The 16,542-nt window shown below is 40.2% G+C and overlaps 1 protein-coding gene across 1 annotated transcript in view; it reads right to left on the bottom strand.

Annotated features, from left to right (window-relative positions):
* The window catches only part of LOC101855210 (uncharacterized PPE family protein PPE54), a 35,425-nt gene extending 19,710 nt beyond the window's left edge, over positions 1 to 15,715 (bottom strand). Inside the window, exons 1-3 of the mRNA XM_013086861.2 lie at positions 15,462 to 15,715; positions 10,462 to 10,582; positions 7,568 to 8,998 (exon numbers count right to left, since the gene is read on the bottom strand). Of these exons, the coding sequence (XP_012942315.1) occupies positions 7,568 to 8,998; positions 10,462 to 10,552 (1,522 nt within the window). The 5' untranslated portion in view covers positions 10,553 to 10,582; positions 15,462 to 15,715. The remainder of the gene's footprint in view (positions 1 to 7,567; positions 8,999 to 10,461; positions 10,583 to 15,461) is intronic.
* Between the last annotated feature and the right edge of the window lie 827 nt (positions 15,716 to 16,542).

Below are 16,542 nucleotides of genomic sequence, written 5' to 3'. Positions count from 1 at the left end.
AGAGAGAGAGAGAGAGAGAGAGAGAGAGAGAGAGAACAGAATTGATATGAGTTAAACTATTTTTTGGGCTACTTTTCATACATTAAAGAAATTGTTCATAGATCTAGGCACATGTACAAACTATGTCCATATACGGATATGAAGCAAAATTCGCCGAACACTTTAAGTGTATGCTTTCTCTTCATGCAAATATTCTTTATGTCCACATAACACAGCATAACGAAATTTACCTACAGTTTCAGAATAGGCACTTTGCCTGATAACATTATTAATAAAGTGTTCGCATTTTGCTTTGTGTAAAACTTTACATTGGCTTATCAGCCAAGCACGTTAAAGGATATACTTTATGCGTAAATCCTCATGAACAGTACAAACAAACATGATGTCAAATTCGTCCTCAATAGCTGTTTCACAAAATGGATATTTAAACAGTCTCTTATTTGTATGAAACTTACATCTGTAAAACTGGATTTGTGATATAACATGTCTGAATTTAATAAGAGCGTCTCTCGAATAGTGGAAGATCTTCAAAAATATGTTCTGTCATGTCGTTACGATTTCAGTGAGAAATAAAAAGCAAAATTTTCATTCACAGACATCTTGGCGATCAATTTGTGTTTGAAACAATCAGTTCAACTTACTTTCTTCATATGAAAAAGCATTGTCTCACTTCCCATTTTCTGGTGCAACCAAATTGCGCCAAACCCGTTTGTGCAGAGCAGATCTCGTATATTATCACTTATCACTAACCCAGATTTATTCTCTTTTTCGGCTCATAACTAGAAGTATTTCAAAATACACCTGGCAAATTTTGTGTTGTGGAAATTTTTTTAAAAACGAAACAAATATTCCAGGCTTTTTAGTTTATGGGATATGGGCAACGGACACTTTCGTGTGTCAGCATAATTATACAACAGAGTTTGAAGAACAATTTGAAACATTAATGAAACTTTTCAGTGAAGAAGTATAAACTTGCTCAATATATGGCGTGTCTTACATACTTCTTTAGCTCAGACCCATAGCACAAAATAGGACCACTGAGGTATATAAAAAAAGAATTAAGGAAGATGGTAAGTGTATGCCAGTTCATTCCATAAGAAGTTTTCTTTGCTTTCATATATAATGAAAGACAAAACACCACTTCTATTGCTCAATTTGGCGGAAAACTCATTTCCTAGATATTAATTAGAGTTGACAACCTTTAAACGTCTTTCTCTATAATGCCAAAGTTCATAATCTACTGAGGTAACATCCTTTACTGAACACTATTATCTACATTTTATTGAGATTTATGGTGCGGCCCTGTCTCTTGGATTGTTTGTCTAAGACTTGCTCTTTGGGCTAAAACTAATTACAGGGTGATCCAAAAAAAACTTTACAACTTTTTTTCTGAAAATCTCGCACAAAAATTGTTCTAGAATGCTGTAATTTGGAACAGACAAAATACATTCAAAAGGAATTTGTTTGATATAAAATCCACAAAGAAGAAGCCTGTTTTGAAAACGGAAACGGCTAAAAGAAAAAAGCACCCAAAAACGCAAAGTTCACCCATGTTTAAAAATCTTGTAAAGGAAGTTGTGAAAAGATTAGTTGACCTTTTTCTTTATTTTCTCTTTGGCATTAATTTTCCATCCCTGCGACATTTAAACAATATTTAATTTCTTTTACAGAGTTTAAAAAACCTAATGAGTTCATTCTGAAATTCCTAGAAGCAGTGCTCCACATTCCCTCCTCTGGACTCGACACATTTTTAACGCGTCGTTCGAAATGTTCAGTGGCGCACTAACACAAGGACCTGCTAAACCACGAGCTTTTAAAGGCACATACACTGTACATGTTCACTAAAAAGTGGCTTCTAAAGATAATAGAGTGGGGTGCCCAATAGACAGCATTTTTGGAGTTAACATACCCCGCGGGGTGAAAATGGGCTGTGCACTAAACCAAATGTCATCAAGGAAATGATCCCTCTTTACAAGACAATCAAGGAATCATGAACACATTTCCATGCTCTGATCCATGTCATCTCGGCCTAGCGAAGATGAACATGGTATAGTCTTAGGTTAAGATCTGCCATGAGAATGCAGACTGTTGATGAGTAGGAAAGTCCTAGCTGCAGATCATCCACGGACAGACGTCTCATGAAACTCGGCTACTGAAATCTGCACTCTAGTGACGTTTATAGGGTTGCGCATGGTGCGTGTTCAACCTCAAGTGGTCATGTTTTAAAGAATTTCTAGTCCTGATTCGCTATAGATCCAAACTGACGGAACTTAGGTCTTGAGGGCACCTAAAAAAAGCATTCTCTCCATGCCGTGCGCAGAACTTACGAAATGTCAGGGATGGTGAGTATGTGGAGAGGTAATGTTCAATACAAAAGGCTCTCTGCTCTTTACTAAACGTAGCCACGATCTAAGCAGGATAACAAAATTTGGGAAAAATAAAATCTGCACACTTCTGTTGACTTGTTAGACTGCTGTAGCTTGCAATATGACGCGATCGTTGCAACTTTTAGTGCTAGGCCTAATGCGAACTGGTGCGCCATGCTATGAAAATGGCGACAAGGTTGAAAATGGGTTGTTTTTTTTAATGTACTATATAGAGCAAAACCATTTAATGGAGTTATCTAATATACATATAAGAAAAATTCCTTTTGGCCTCCAAATGTTATGTCTAAATATGAAACACAAAACTTCAGTATGGAGTAAGATATTTAAAAAACAAGTTGTAAAGTGGTTTTTTTGGGATCATCCTGTACATAGTCAGCAAAAAAAAACAAGTAATGGATGACAGTAGTACCCCGTAGTAGCTGAATTCATGTTCATATTGCCATGACCATTTAAATTACAGGAAAACTCAGCTATTGAAAAAGTAAAAAGTTCTGGGCTCAGGATACTCCCTGTTTTAGCCAATAAGCCAGTAAAAAAAAATCGGACATTTCACCGTACACCTGACTGCCGCCAATGCAGTAGAGTAGGCCTACAGAATGCAGTCTTTCCTGATATTCCGTTTCTCTCTGAGGTTTTGAAGAGAGAGAGAGAGAGAGAGAGAGAGAGAGAGAGAGAGAGAGAGAGAGAGAGAGAGAGAGAGAGAGAGAGAGAGAGAGAGAGAGAGAAATGACAAAACAACTACCACCAACCTCCAGAAAGTTGCAGTAACTCACTCTCCTTTCTAAACGTTTCTCCTTTCTCTTTTTTTCTTATTCTCCTTCTCTCCAGGCACATTTCTTGAAAAGTTCTAAAATAAAAGGAAACCTAAGAGCCAACTCCACCCCCACTTCTTAAACCCCACACCTCCTTTTCAATGTTGAAACGAGATTTTTTTTTTAACAAACAAGTTTGCTTTTTTATTGCTTGAGCACACATGACCTCATTTTGCTTGTTTATAGCTTGTGCACACATGACCTCATTTTACTTGTTTATAGCGTGTGCACACATGGCCTCGATCTCATTTTACCTGTTTATAGCTTGTACACACGTGGCCTCATTTTACTTGTTTATAGAGTGTGCACACGTGGCCTCATTTTACTTGTTTATAACGTGTGTACACATGGCCTCATTTTAATTGTTTAATAGTGTAGAAACACATACATACACTTGCAAACACATACAGGCACATATATACACGTACTTCAACTGGAATACATGCACGTTTTTTACATATACACATATGTACACATGTATAATATAAAGATACACGCACATATAAACAGATCCAAACGCATGCACACGCATTCGTACGAAATATATGCACAAATACATATTATGTGCACACATACACACATATTTACACATGCACATACGCACACAAAACCGGTTTCTGTGGAAGTAGAGGTTAGGCACTTCATTGTCGCATGCAGGAGACCAAATTCATTCCCGAGGGGGAAGAATTTTTTTATCGAGTATCTCGGTCTTTCTGCTAGGATATGTTGTTCACCAATATATTATTTATTTATTTATGTATTTATTTTATTTTTTTATTCATTTATTTTTACTTTATTTATTCATTTATTTATTATATTTAATACTATTATCATTTGTTTGTTTGTGTAAAGTGTTTTACGGCGCTCGCAACTGCATAGGTCATATGAGCGCGGGGGACACACCTAATATTTTCAGTTGGTAGGAAATTTTGAATTTTGCCCGGATGGCGGCCGAAGCCTACTCTTATCGATTTTAGACCACCAAGGGATCTTTAACGTGCACAACTTGCACACAGGCCCTCCGAGATTTTTCGCCCTTGTCCGAGAAGGCTAGGTGTAGATCTTTCCTACCAGAAGATCAGGGGTGTGGCAGAAAGACAGCAGTAAGGAGGAGCCAAGGAGTAGCAGTAGCAGTAGAAAGGCTGCAGAAAGAGTCAGGAGCCCAGAGGAGGGGGCAAAGGAGGTGAGGGGGTGGAGGCAGAAAGTGGAAATGAACATTGCTAGAGAGCAGGAAAGGAAGTGAAAGGAGACAATTTTAGAGAAGAAAAGTTTTCGGTCGCTACCCGGATTCGAACCCGGGACCTTTATGTATGTATGTATGTAGTATAGGGTTTTACGGCGCTCGCAACTGCTAAGGTCATATGAGCGCGCGAAACACAAGTTGTTTACTTTCGCAAAAGTTCACTCCACGATTGGTCAACTAATTGACTTTAAAATGCTAAAATGTTAAAATATTAAAATTTAGTGTAAATATATTTGTGATTTAAAATAACTCTTATAGGTAACGATAAAAAATTTTAATAGTACGTTTTCATTTTTCATTTTACAACTTGCCATAAAGGCCAATGGCCTTTATAAAATTCAAAATTCTGCTGGGAACAACGACGGAAAAAATATCTTGCAATTTCTTGCATTTATAATACTTCCTTCGGATCTCTCCAAAGTCCAGACATTCTGTTAAGATGTGTCTAATGGTAAAGTCTGTGTCGCATCCGACACAGAACGGCTTCTCGTCTCCCTGTAAGAGGTATTTGTGGGTCAGGGCCGTGTGTCCGATGCGCAATCGAGTAAAAATGACTTCGTCTCTTCTGGAGAGGTCCGAAGGATTTCGCTGATCTAGTTTGGGTTTAATTTCAAATAATTTATTATTTTTCTGCTTTTCCCAGTGACTCTCCCACAGACTGGAAGTGTACTTTTTGACTTTATTTCTAAAGTCAATCTGTGGGAGAGTGTTTGTCGTTGATCCCAGCAGAAGGGATGAAGCTTTCTTCGCCAGTTCGTCCACCTGCTCGTTTCCTCGGATGCCCACATGGCTGGGTATCCATGCGAACATGATGTTTTTTCCTGTTTCGGATAGTGTATGAATTTTCTGTTGTAGCCTAACTATTTTTGGGTGTAAGAGTGTGTAGTTTGTGAGTGAGGTGATGCAAGACAGAGAGTCAGAGAGGATAAGGAAAGATTTGTTAGGAGAATTTTCTACAGAGTCCAGTGCCATGTCAATGGCAGTGGCCTCCGCAGTAAAAATGGAGGCTTCAGGATGGAGTCTCCTCTGATGTGTATTGTTGGAAGATAGGGCTGCGGCGCCCACTTCATTGTCTTTTTGGAGCCATCCGTGAAGATGAGTTCCGCACCGGGGTATTTATCTATTAGTTTTTTTGTTTTCTGTTTTAAAAGTTTTGGTGTTTGTGCTTTCTTTGTTGTGCGTGGTCAGCTGTAAGTCTACTTTTGCCTTGGTGAGATGCCACGGAGGGAGGTCGGGGAAAAGAATTTGTTGGATGTCTTGTTTGGAAAAGTTTAAGTTTTTGAGGTCCTCAAGGATACTGAGGCCGAAGGGTTTGATGAGTTTTTCGTTGTTTTGGAATTTGTTTATGGTTTCTGAGTTTGTTTCGAAAATGCTGTTGTGCGCTGGATTTTCCGGTGTTGAGCTCTGTTTTACCTCGTATTGTAGTGAGAGTTGTGTGCGTCTGAGTGAGAGTGGTGGTATGTTGGCCTCGGCCTGGAGGCTCTCCACCGGAGAAGTGCGGAAAGCCCCCAGAGCGAGGCAGAGTCCTTGGTTCTGTATGGGATCTAGTATTTTTAAGACGTGTGGTTTTGCCGATCCGTAGACTTGACAGCCGTAGTCAAGCCTGGACCGGACAAGGGAGATGTACAGGTGGAGAAGGTGTTTTGAGTCCCCGCCCCACTCCGGATTCGATAGAATTTTCAAAGCATTTAACGCTTTCTGGCACCTCACACGAAGGTCTTTGATGTGTGGTATGAATGTGAGTTTTTTGTCGAAAATGACGCCGAGGAAACGAGCTTGGTCCTGGACGGGAATCCTTTCCCCGTATAGTGTCAAATCCGGCTGCAGCACACGTCTGCCTGTTCGGCAGAAGTGTACTGCAACCGTCTTTGACGGGGAGAACTTGAAACCGTTGTTGTTTGCCCACGTTTCAAGTTTGTGCAGCTGCGTTTGCAGCTGCCTTTCCATAGATCTCAAATGAGGATTTTTCGATCGGCAGCATATCAAGAAGTCGTCAACGTATAACGAGCTGTCAATGCTGTTTTGGAGGGTTTTCACTATGGACCTTTGAATGAGAGGCGAACACCTTAACCTCTAGGCCACGAGAGCCCCCTATTATCATTGTCATTACCTTTATTATTATATTTATTTATTATTATTATTAATATTATTATCATTATTATTATCATTATCATTATCATTATCATTATCATTACTATTATTATTATTATTACTATTATCATCATCATTATTATTATTATTATTATCATTATTATTATTATAATAAGAGTGAGAGAGAGGAGAGAGAGAGGGAGAGAGAGAGAGAGAGAGAGAGAGAGAGAGAGAGAGAGAGAGAGAGAGAGAAAGAGGGGGGAAGAAGAGAGAGAGTATGAGAGAGAGGTAATGAGAGAGAGGGGGGAGATAAAGGTGGGAATACAAAGACGCTGTTTTGGATTTTTTAAGGACTAATCAAACATAGATGATCGATTAACGAAAAAGGGAGATAGACAAAGAGAAAAATCGGGAGAGAAAGAGGGAAGAGTGAATGAGAGAGAAAGAGAGAGAGAGAGAGAGAGAGAGAGAGAGAGAGAGAGAGAGAAAGAGAGACAGACAGACAGACAGACAGACAGACAGACAGACAGACAGACAGACAGACAGAGAGAGACAGAGAGAGACAGAGATTAGTTTTAGTAAGATTTTTACGTCACTTGCAACATAATAAGGACATATAAGTGCCGATGATTAGGAATGATACAAGAGCAGCAATTACAAAAAAAGATAAAAGAAACAAAAGGATGGTAGATGTTTGATAGAAGAGGAACAAGCCAGACCAGAGCACCTGCTAACCACCCGCAGGGAGAGAGACACAGAGAGAAACAGAGAGAGAGAGGGGGGAGAGAAAGAGAGAGAGAGTGAGAGAGAGAGCCAAGAGAGAGACAGAGAGAGAGACAGAGAGAGAGACAGAGAGACAGACGCAGACAGAGACAGACAGAGAAAACGTAAGAGAGAGAGAGAGAGACAGAGACAGAGACAGACAGACAGACAGACAGACAGACAGACAGACAGACAGACAGACAGACAGACTGACTGACTGACAGAGACAGACTGACAGAGAGACAGAAAGAGACAGAAAATGGCGGCCTTACCCTGGTAAGCAGCCCCCGCCATTCCGAGCTGGTCCAGTTGGTTCATCTGGTTGAGAGTTGCCCCCAGCTGAGCCCTGCCGCCCTGTGCCTGTCCGTTCCCGAGAGCCATCTGCCCGTTAGTGAGCGCCAACTGACCGCCGGTGTAATCCAGTTGAGTGGAGCCTAGCTGGTTGCCGGCCAGTTGACCTCCCGTAAGTTGACCCGTCTGTTTCGACCCCATCAGGATGTTGTTGCTGCCAATCTGGGAACCCCCCAAAGCGCCATTTTGGCCGGAAAACCCCATCTGGGTTGAGTCCAGACCAAGCTGACCTCCGCCTAGAGAGTTCATCCCCATTTGCGTTGTTCCCAGACCGACTTGGGTAGAGGTTAAGCCATTTACAGACAGTTGTGACGCGTCAAGACCCGTGAGTTGGTTCCCGCCGACACCGCTCATACCCACGAGTTGTGAATTGCCCAGTCCAGCTTGATTTGATGTTAGACCGTTCATTGAGTTTCCTAAGCCATTTACAGAGGTGCCTAAGCCGTTTACAGAAGTGCCTAAGCCGTTTACAGAGGTTCCCAAGCCGTTTACAGAAGTTGATAAACCATTAACAGAAGTACCTAGACCGTTTACAGAAGTACCTAAGCCGTTTACAGAATTACCTAAGCCGTTTACAGAAGTACCTAAGCCGTTTACAGAGGTCCCAAAGCCGTTTACACCCAGCTGTGATGTGTCTATGCCGCCTAGCTGGCTTCCACCTAAGTTGTTGAGGCTCAGCTGTCCGTTGTTCGATGTCAGCTGATTCTGGGACAGCTGGTTCACCCCCAGAGAGATGCCATTGTTGGTCATCCCGAGCTGACCGCCCAGGCCAGAACCGAAGTTGTCAGTATTCCCAAGGCCAATCTGGAGATTATTCTGACCAACGGTCATCGGGACCTGCGTGGCTTCAAGGGTCAGCTGATTCCCGCCCAGCATCTGGTTGTCGTATTGCCGGATATCCAAGGGCTGGTTCGCGGCGTTCATGTCTAGCATGCCGATATTCCGGGAGCTGGCGGCCGACAGAAACTGACCAGTTTGTTGGTCCAGAAATCCTAACTGTTGAGAAGGCATGTTGGCGGCGGTCGACATAAACTGATCCTGCAGCTGTACCGGAGTGTTGAACAGCCCGCCTCCTAGATCTAAACCAGAGCCCGTACTGTCCACAAAGGCCAGCTGATCTAGACCACCCCCTCCCCCGGCACCCGGCGTGTCGTACAGACTAGCGATGGGATCGATTAGAGCCCGGCCCCCTAGACCAATGTCAAGGCCGAAGTTGTTGTTGCGTCTGTTGGCGCCTCTGCTGACGGACTCGAACCCGGGTATCGTGAAGGGACGGCTGGGCGGCCGCTTGGGCTCAGAGTTGTACCGCGGGGCCGGGTATCGGCTGCCGAACAGACGGGAGCGGGGGCGGTCTGCGGGTCGAACGGAAGGAGGGAAGAGAGAAAAAGAATGCATTGTGTTACTTTATTCCTCTTTGAAGGAAACTGTTCTCTCTCTCTCTCTCTCTCTCTCTCTCTCTCTCTCTCTCTCTCTCTCTCTCTCTCTCTCTCTCTCTCTCTCTCTCTCTCTCTCTTTCTCTCTCTCTGTCTGTCTGTCTGTCTGTCTGTCTGTCTGTCTGTCTCTCTCTCTCTCTCTCTCTCTCTATATATATATATATATATATATATATATATATATATATATATATATATATATATATATAGCGTGCATTAAGACACCCTGGCGATAACAACGGATTGGATTAGCAATGCAGAGTTTTTGCAGAAAATACGTAAAATATTGTAAAAGTCGCCCAAATAATAACTAATGATAAAAATACAATTTGTGATCAGTCATAAATAATAACAGGTGCGGGGTTTTATTTTCAGAAACTAATCTTGCTGTGATCTAATATGCAAATCACTACCGCGCAATTGGTTACACACATAGTCTGATACATAGAAGTTCGGGGTTCGAATCTCAGGTGGGTCCTGCATAGTCTATATTTCTTTGTTGTTGTCCTTTGTGGTGAAAAAAAAATCATCTCACTCGGAGGTCTTGAATGTTGTCCAAGGGCTTGGCCTTTCAAATAACCTAAAATGTGCGTTGCGTGCATGAAACGACATACAGCGATACACGGTGTTATGCAGAGACACACCGCGACACACTGTGACACGTAGTGAGGCATAGTGACACAAAGTGACACAAAGTCACTCACAGTGACACACAGTGACACAAAGTGACACATAGTGAGGCATAGTGACGGTCAGTGACACACAGTCACACGTAGTGACACACAACTACGCACAATGATACTCAACCAACAAGGTGAGATTGATCTTGGGAAACAGTAAGGAAATGGTAGGGATTGAGAGATAGACGCGACAAGAGATACATTTTTAAAACAATTTCAATTCACTCACCACAAAACTAAGTTAAGTAATTTTCAAGGAGGAGAGGGGGAGGGAATGGGCTTGACAAAATGATCACAGCAAAGAAGCAAAAAACAGGAATCTAAGATACTTCCGAAACTTTCGTCAAGGAAATACCCCATAGTTAAATATTCCCCATCGACGCAAATTGCCTCATTAATTTAAGAGGCAGGCTCTCTGCCATAGAAGCCAACCTGGGCTAACAGGGATGCGACATCCCAGAAGAAAGACCGAGCTACTCGATTTTTTTTTTATTTCACCTTTCTCGGGAATCGAACTCGGGAATCGAACTCGGGTCTCCTGCATGTAACAGCAAAGCGCCTAACCCCTACACCTTAGACGCCGATCCCTCAGGATGTGCGTAAAAAAAAAGTTGCGATACATTGTTTGGCACTCAATATTATGACACAGAACGTGTAATCACGAAGTAGAAATGATTAGTAGTTTGTAACCGTGTCACTTACTTCTCCGGCCAAAGAACGGGAAAGCGGATGTGACTGCGAGGAATAGAACTGCGAAACAGAGAAGTTTCATTGTCTTTGTGCTGTCCATCATGGTGTTTGGGTGTGCTTCGAGTTCTTCTCTCTGAGGACAAATAATTCAGGAAGAAAAGAAAATTAAGTATTCAAATTTAAGTACAAAATATTTGAAATAACGCCTCCTACCTCCTTTATCAAAGAGGGACCCACGAATAAAGAGGGTGGTTGGGGGGGGGAGGGGGGACAAAGGAAGTGCCCTGTATTTGAGAGAGTACATTGTAGACGGCAAAGCGTTGAACAAATATACTTCAATAACTGACAACATTAGAACAATGACCCATGGGTTACTCGTTGCAATACTTTTTGTCTTCTTTCTGTAATCTGTGTAGTGCAACTTTCGCTTCTGACTACAGATCTTCACTTCTTTTTTTAAACTTTTGCAACTTCCTGCCCGTCTGAAACCGTTCAACGTCCTTTGGTAACAGGGCTGTGTCACTACCAGAAAGCTTGTAAGTAAGTCAGTTTATTCAAAGTTTAAGTTTAAGGTCATTGGCCCACATCCCATTGCATAAAACTCTCATTTGTTAAATAAACTTTCCAAAATGAAAAAGTATAGGTGTTGCGCATTTATATATATATATATATATATATATATATATATATATATATATATATATATATATATATATATATATATATATATACACACACACACACACACACACACAGAGTGATTCCAAAAAAAACTTTACAACTAGATTTGTAAATATCTTCCTCCATACTGAAGTTTTACGTTTCAGATTTGAACATAACGCTTGGAAGCCAAAAGGAATTTTTCTGATATGTATTTTAGATAAGTTCATTTTATGGTTTTGCTCTATATAGTGCATTAAAAAAACAACCCATTTTCAACCCTGTCGCCATTTCCATAGCATGACGCACCAGTTCACATTAGGCCTACCACTAAAAGTTGCAACGATCGCGTCATATTGCAAGGTACAGCAGTCTAACAAGTCAACAGAAGTCTGCAGATATCACTTTTCCCAAATTTTGTTATCCTGCTGAGATCATGGCTACGTTTAGTAAAGAGCAGAGAGCTTTTTGTATTGAACATTGCCTCTCCACATTTCGTAAGTTCTGCGCACGCATTGGGAGAATGCTTAAGTGCCCTCAAGACCTTTGGCATCATGAGAAGAGAAGTTCCGTCAGTTTGGGTCTATAGCGAATCAGAACTAAAAAGTTCTTTAAAAAATGACCACTTCAAGTCGAACACGCACCATGCGCAGCCCTTTAAACGTCACAAGAGTGCAGATTTCAGTAGCCGAGTCCCATGAGACGTCTGTCCGTAGACGATCTGCAGCTAGGACTTTCCTACACATCAACAGTCTGCATTCTCATGGCAGATCTTAACCTACGACTTTACCATGTTCATCACCGCTAGGCCGAGATGACGTGGATCAGAGCATGGCAATATGTTCATGATTCCTTGATTGTCTTGTAAAGAGGGATCATTTCCTAGATGGCATTTGGTTTAGTGCAAAGCCCATTTTCATCCTTAGGGATATGTTAACTCCAAAAATGCTGTCTATTGGGCACCCCACTCTATTGTCTCTAGAAGCCACTTCTTAGTGAACATGTACAGTGTATGTGGCTTTAAAAACTCGTGGTTTAGCAGCTCCTTGTGTTAGGGCGCCACTGAACATTTCAAACGACGCGTTAAAAATGTGTCGAGTCCAATGGAGGGAATGTGGAGCACTGCTTCTAGGAATTTCAGAATGAAATCATTAGGTTTTAAAACTCAGTAAAAGAAATTAAATATTGTTTAATTATCACAGGGATGGAAAATTAAAGTCAAAGAGAAAATAAAGGAAAAGGTCAACTAATCTTTTCACGACTTCCTTTACAAGATTTTGAAACATTGGTGAACTTTGCGTTTTTGGGGTGCTTTTTTTCTTTTAGCCGTTTCCGTTTTCAAAACATGTTTCTTCTTTGTGGATTTTATATCAAACAAATTCCTTTTGAATGAATTATGTCTGTTCCAAATTACAGCATTCTAGAACAAATTTTGACCGAAATATTCGGAAAACAAGTTGCAAAGGTTTTTTTTGGATCACCCTGTATATATCATGGGTCACACACAGCATGTTTCTGTCTCTGGGCCGCTGGCTAGGAGGAATTAACAATTTCCTGTGATGGTCTTTGGTACCAAAAAGCTTGAATACTATGAGAAAAAAATTTTATCTTGAGGGTTTTTTTCTTTGATTCAAACCTAGCTCCTCCAGATGACAGGAAAACAAATATTCTTTCTTTTTTTTCAGGGGAGGGGGGGGGGGGCTACACCTGAAGGTTATCTCGCTTATTACAGGACCGAATTTTACCAAATTTCACACATGTAACAAGCATAGTAAGGAGTCTTGAAATCCGCAATCAAATTGAGAAAAAGGTTTCGTTTCCATGGATACTGCGGCCATATTGGATTTGTTGACATGTCTTACGTAATAAATACCGCACTTATCGCTCATGGAAATTGATTGTTTTGAGCATGCGTGTTCACTAACATCAGATCTAAAAATTTGTCTGTTGCTTTTTTTCCTAGACGAATTACTATTAGAAATTATTTTATTAATTTTTTCCTGAGGTAGCATTCAAGTTTGCTAAAAATCTGTGAAAATCCACTCTCCAGACACCACCAACAAAAATCTATTTCATATATCAAAATTTCAACTGACGAATTTTCAGTATTACCTCTTCTCTTCATTCTGTGAAAATTTCATGAAGATTGGAGGAAAAATGGTCGAGTTATTCAAAAAAGTATAGAGAAAAGTCTCGTTTTGAGAAAACAGCCGATAAAGAAAAATAAAATACTGTCTTTATAAGGAAATGGCGGTCACAAATATGCCCGGTATGGGACAAAAATCGGTTTTGGGGGGTTCTTATGCGATGAAATAGTTGTAAGAGAGGCTGAGGAAGCTAAAAATGCCTACAACTCAAATTCCATAATTTTGAACCGAATTTTGACTTTGGGAGTGTAGCCCCTCCCCCCCCCCCCCCCCTTAAGATTAACGGCGTTCATATTGCTTCTCACACACAAGTCTGGCAATAAGTAAGCTTAGTTTAAAATAAGTAAATAAAGTAAAAAGTAAATAAATAAATAAATAAATAAATAAATAAATAAATAAATAAATAAATAAATAAATAAAAAATATCTCACTTAAAAAAAAAAAAATTTCAAAAGAAACAATGCTTAGGAAAACAGAACACTATAGGCAATACTGCTAATTTCAAAGTCAAAATAACAATAATTTGTCCGAATTTCAAACACTTTTAACAATCCAATGACGTCACAGACTAGGTGATAAGCCATTCTTGTCTTCCAGGCCTGTGTCGTCACGGGCAATTTATAAAACCCACCAAGCTTCGGCTTGTATTTCGGTTCTTTATAATATAGTAAATATTCTTCTTTTTATGCCAAGCTGCTAACTGTTTAAGAATCTTCTCTTTGTCTAAAGATAAACTTTTGTGCGTGTACTTTAGCTGACCTCCGAGTCGTTTTTTAACACAATAATTATTGTCTTCCTCACGTTTGAATAGAAGTTTTCCCTATCTCTGCAAAGTCTAACAACAGTACCACAGACGCCAGCAAACTAAAGACTTATGTTGACAGCTACAAAGTGGATTTCACGAATTGATCTTTTGTTTGTAATTTTAATTATAAATTATGTTTTACGCCCACATGAACACAATTCAGATAATTTAGGACATAGACGGCTTTGACGTTGTTTGTCAGTGCCAACCCGGGCTCAGAGGGATGCAAGGTCCCAGAAGACAGGCGGAGTTACAAGATTTTTTTCAAAACTAACAAAACTCGGGAGAGAACTCGCGTCTACTGCATGTCTAGGAAAGGAGTCAAACCGCTCCACCATAGATGCTGTGTCGGAAAGATGAGAATGACAACAACTTTTCTTTCTGGTACTTCGACCAAACTACAAGATGTGTAGGGATAAGGACATGATGATGCTTGAAAGTAAGAGTTGGAAAAACGTGCTGCAAAACAACACACGGATAAAGTAGAGGTTCAAAATTTTAAGTATAAAAATATAAAAACATGTACTATAATATAAACGAGTCTAAAGTGAAAGGGAGAGAAGACAAGGCGTGGTAAAAATTACAAACCCATAGTTTTAATGTATACCAGCAGAGATATAATTGTTAAACAGCAGAGCCTTAAAACGTACATTTCTTATCTTGTTATTTAGTTATCTTGTTACACTTTTTTAATTCAATTATTATGTTGTCTAGTTGTCTAGTTTTCTCTTTATCTTGTTGTTATATAGTTATCTAGTTATCTTGTTATTTTGTTATCTGGTTATTTTGTTATCTTTTCGTCTATATATCTTGATGTTATCTCCTTATCTTACTATTGTAATCTAGTTTTCTTGTTGTCATCTTGTTATCTTATTGTTATTTTTATGTTGTCGTGGTATCTTGTTATCTAAATATTTTGTTATCTGATTATCTTGTTAATCTTGTTGTCTAGTTATCTAGTCATCTTGTTATTTCGTTATAGCATTATTTAATTATCTTTGTATCTTGTAATCTAGTTGTATTGTTATCTTGTTATTTAGTCGACTTGTTATCTTGAGATTTTTTATACCATTATCTAGTTATATTGTTATCTACCTATCTTTTATCCCGTTATCTAGTCATATTGTTATCTAGTTATCTATCTATATTTTTTTTTATCTCGTCGTCTAGTTTCATTGATATCTAGCTATTTAATCATCTTTTAATCTCGTTGTTTTATGATCACATCACCACTTATCTGTGTAAAAAAGGATGCTGCAGAAATTGGAAACAGGGCAACAACACACTGGTCATCTAGTAAGCTAGGTATCTTATCCCCACTTACCTTTTGTTGGTTTGTTTGTTTGTTTGAGTAGTGTTTTAAAAGCACTACCAACTCAGTTTTGGTCCTCACCACTCACCTGTGTTTAAAAAAAGAAAGTTGTAGAAAGCAGACACAGAGGGTGGACAGTGCAGTTCTGTGTGGACACCTGGCCGTCTCCGTGGTCACTCTGCGGGTCGGGCACGCGCGACACACACACAGGCTGGCTCGTCTGACCGGTCAGGTGACAAGTAGTGACCAGCTCGGGGACCTCTCTTATACCGTCACACGCTGGACGGTACCGTCAGCGGCCGCAGTAACGTCATCACGGCGTCATAGTTTGCTAGTCAGGGAGTGTGTATGTTTGGTGGGGGAAAAAAAGGGGGGGGGGGGGGGCATGTGCAGCGTCTATAAAGGGAAAGACGTTTTTTCGTAACTTTTTTGAGGAATAGAAAAAAACGAAAAAAGAGTACCAAGGGAAAAGGAGGTGCTCAGAGCGAAGAGGCAGGCAAAAGGAGAAATAAACCTGCTATAGACAGACAGAGTAGACGTGTGGAGGCAAAAACAGAAAATGATAGATAAAATAACAAATCAACATAACGGAAAAAAGACACGAGCAATTATACAGAAGAGAAAAAATGAACAAAATGAAAAGAAGACTTGCTAGTGGTGCAGATATGTCCCAGAAAAAGAGTTTCCCTGTTCGGTAACATTCGACAATGTTTATTTTATAGACCAAAAGCTTTTTACACACCTGCAAAAACATATTTTCGTTCCATTTAACATAAGAACCGCTGAGCTCAGTGCACTTTTTTGTCCGATGTAACCAGTAGTCAAACGTAACATGTTCATCTAGGCCAGTCCTAAACGCAGCTTGCTTCAAGCACAATTGTTTTCCTCGTCTTCACTTTGTTGCTCCATTAACATTGGTCCTTCGATTTAAGGGAAGAAATTATGTAAGTCAGCAAAATAACTGCGTACGAGAGGAAATGTCTCCGCAAAACCCTTAACGTCATAAGAAGAGATAGGTAGAGAAATGAAGAAGTAACAGCGACTATTGGCACTTAGTCCTGCATGTATTCCATAGAAAAAACAGAATAAAATGGTTTGGCCACCTGTTACGAATGTCATCTAGCCAGCCAGCCTTGAGAACCTATAGCACCAAGTACTCAGGCTATAAA

This window comes from Aplysia californica, unplaced genomic scaffold (assembly GCF_000002075.1).
Source record: "Aplysia californica isolate F4 #8 unplaced genomic scaffold, AplCal3.0 scaffold00514, whole genome shotgun sequence".
NCBI lineage: Eukaryota > Metazoa > Mollusca > Gastropoda > Aplysiida > Aplysiidae > Aplysia > Aplysia californica.
This window is presented reverse-complemented; position numbering and strand designations above follow the sequence as displayed.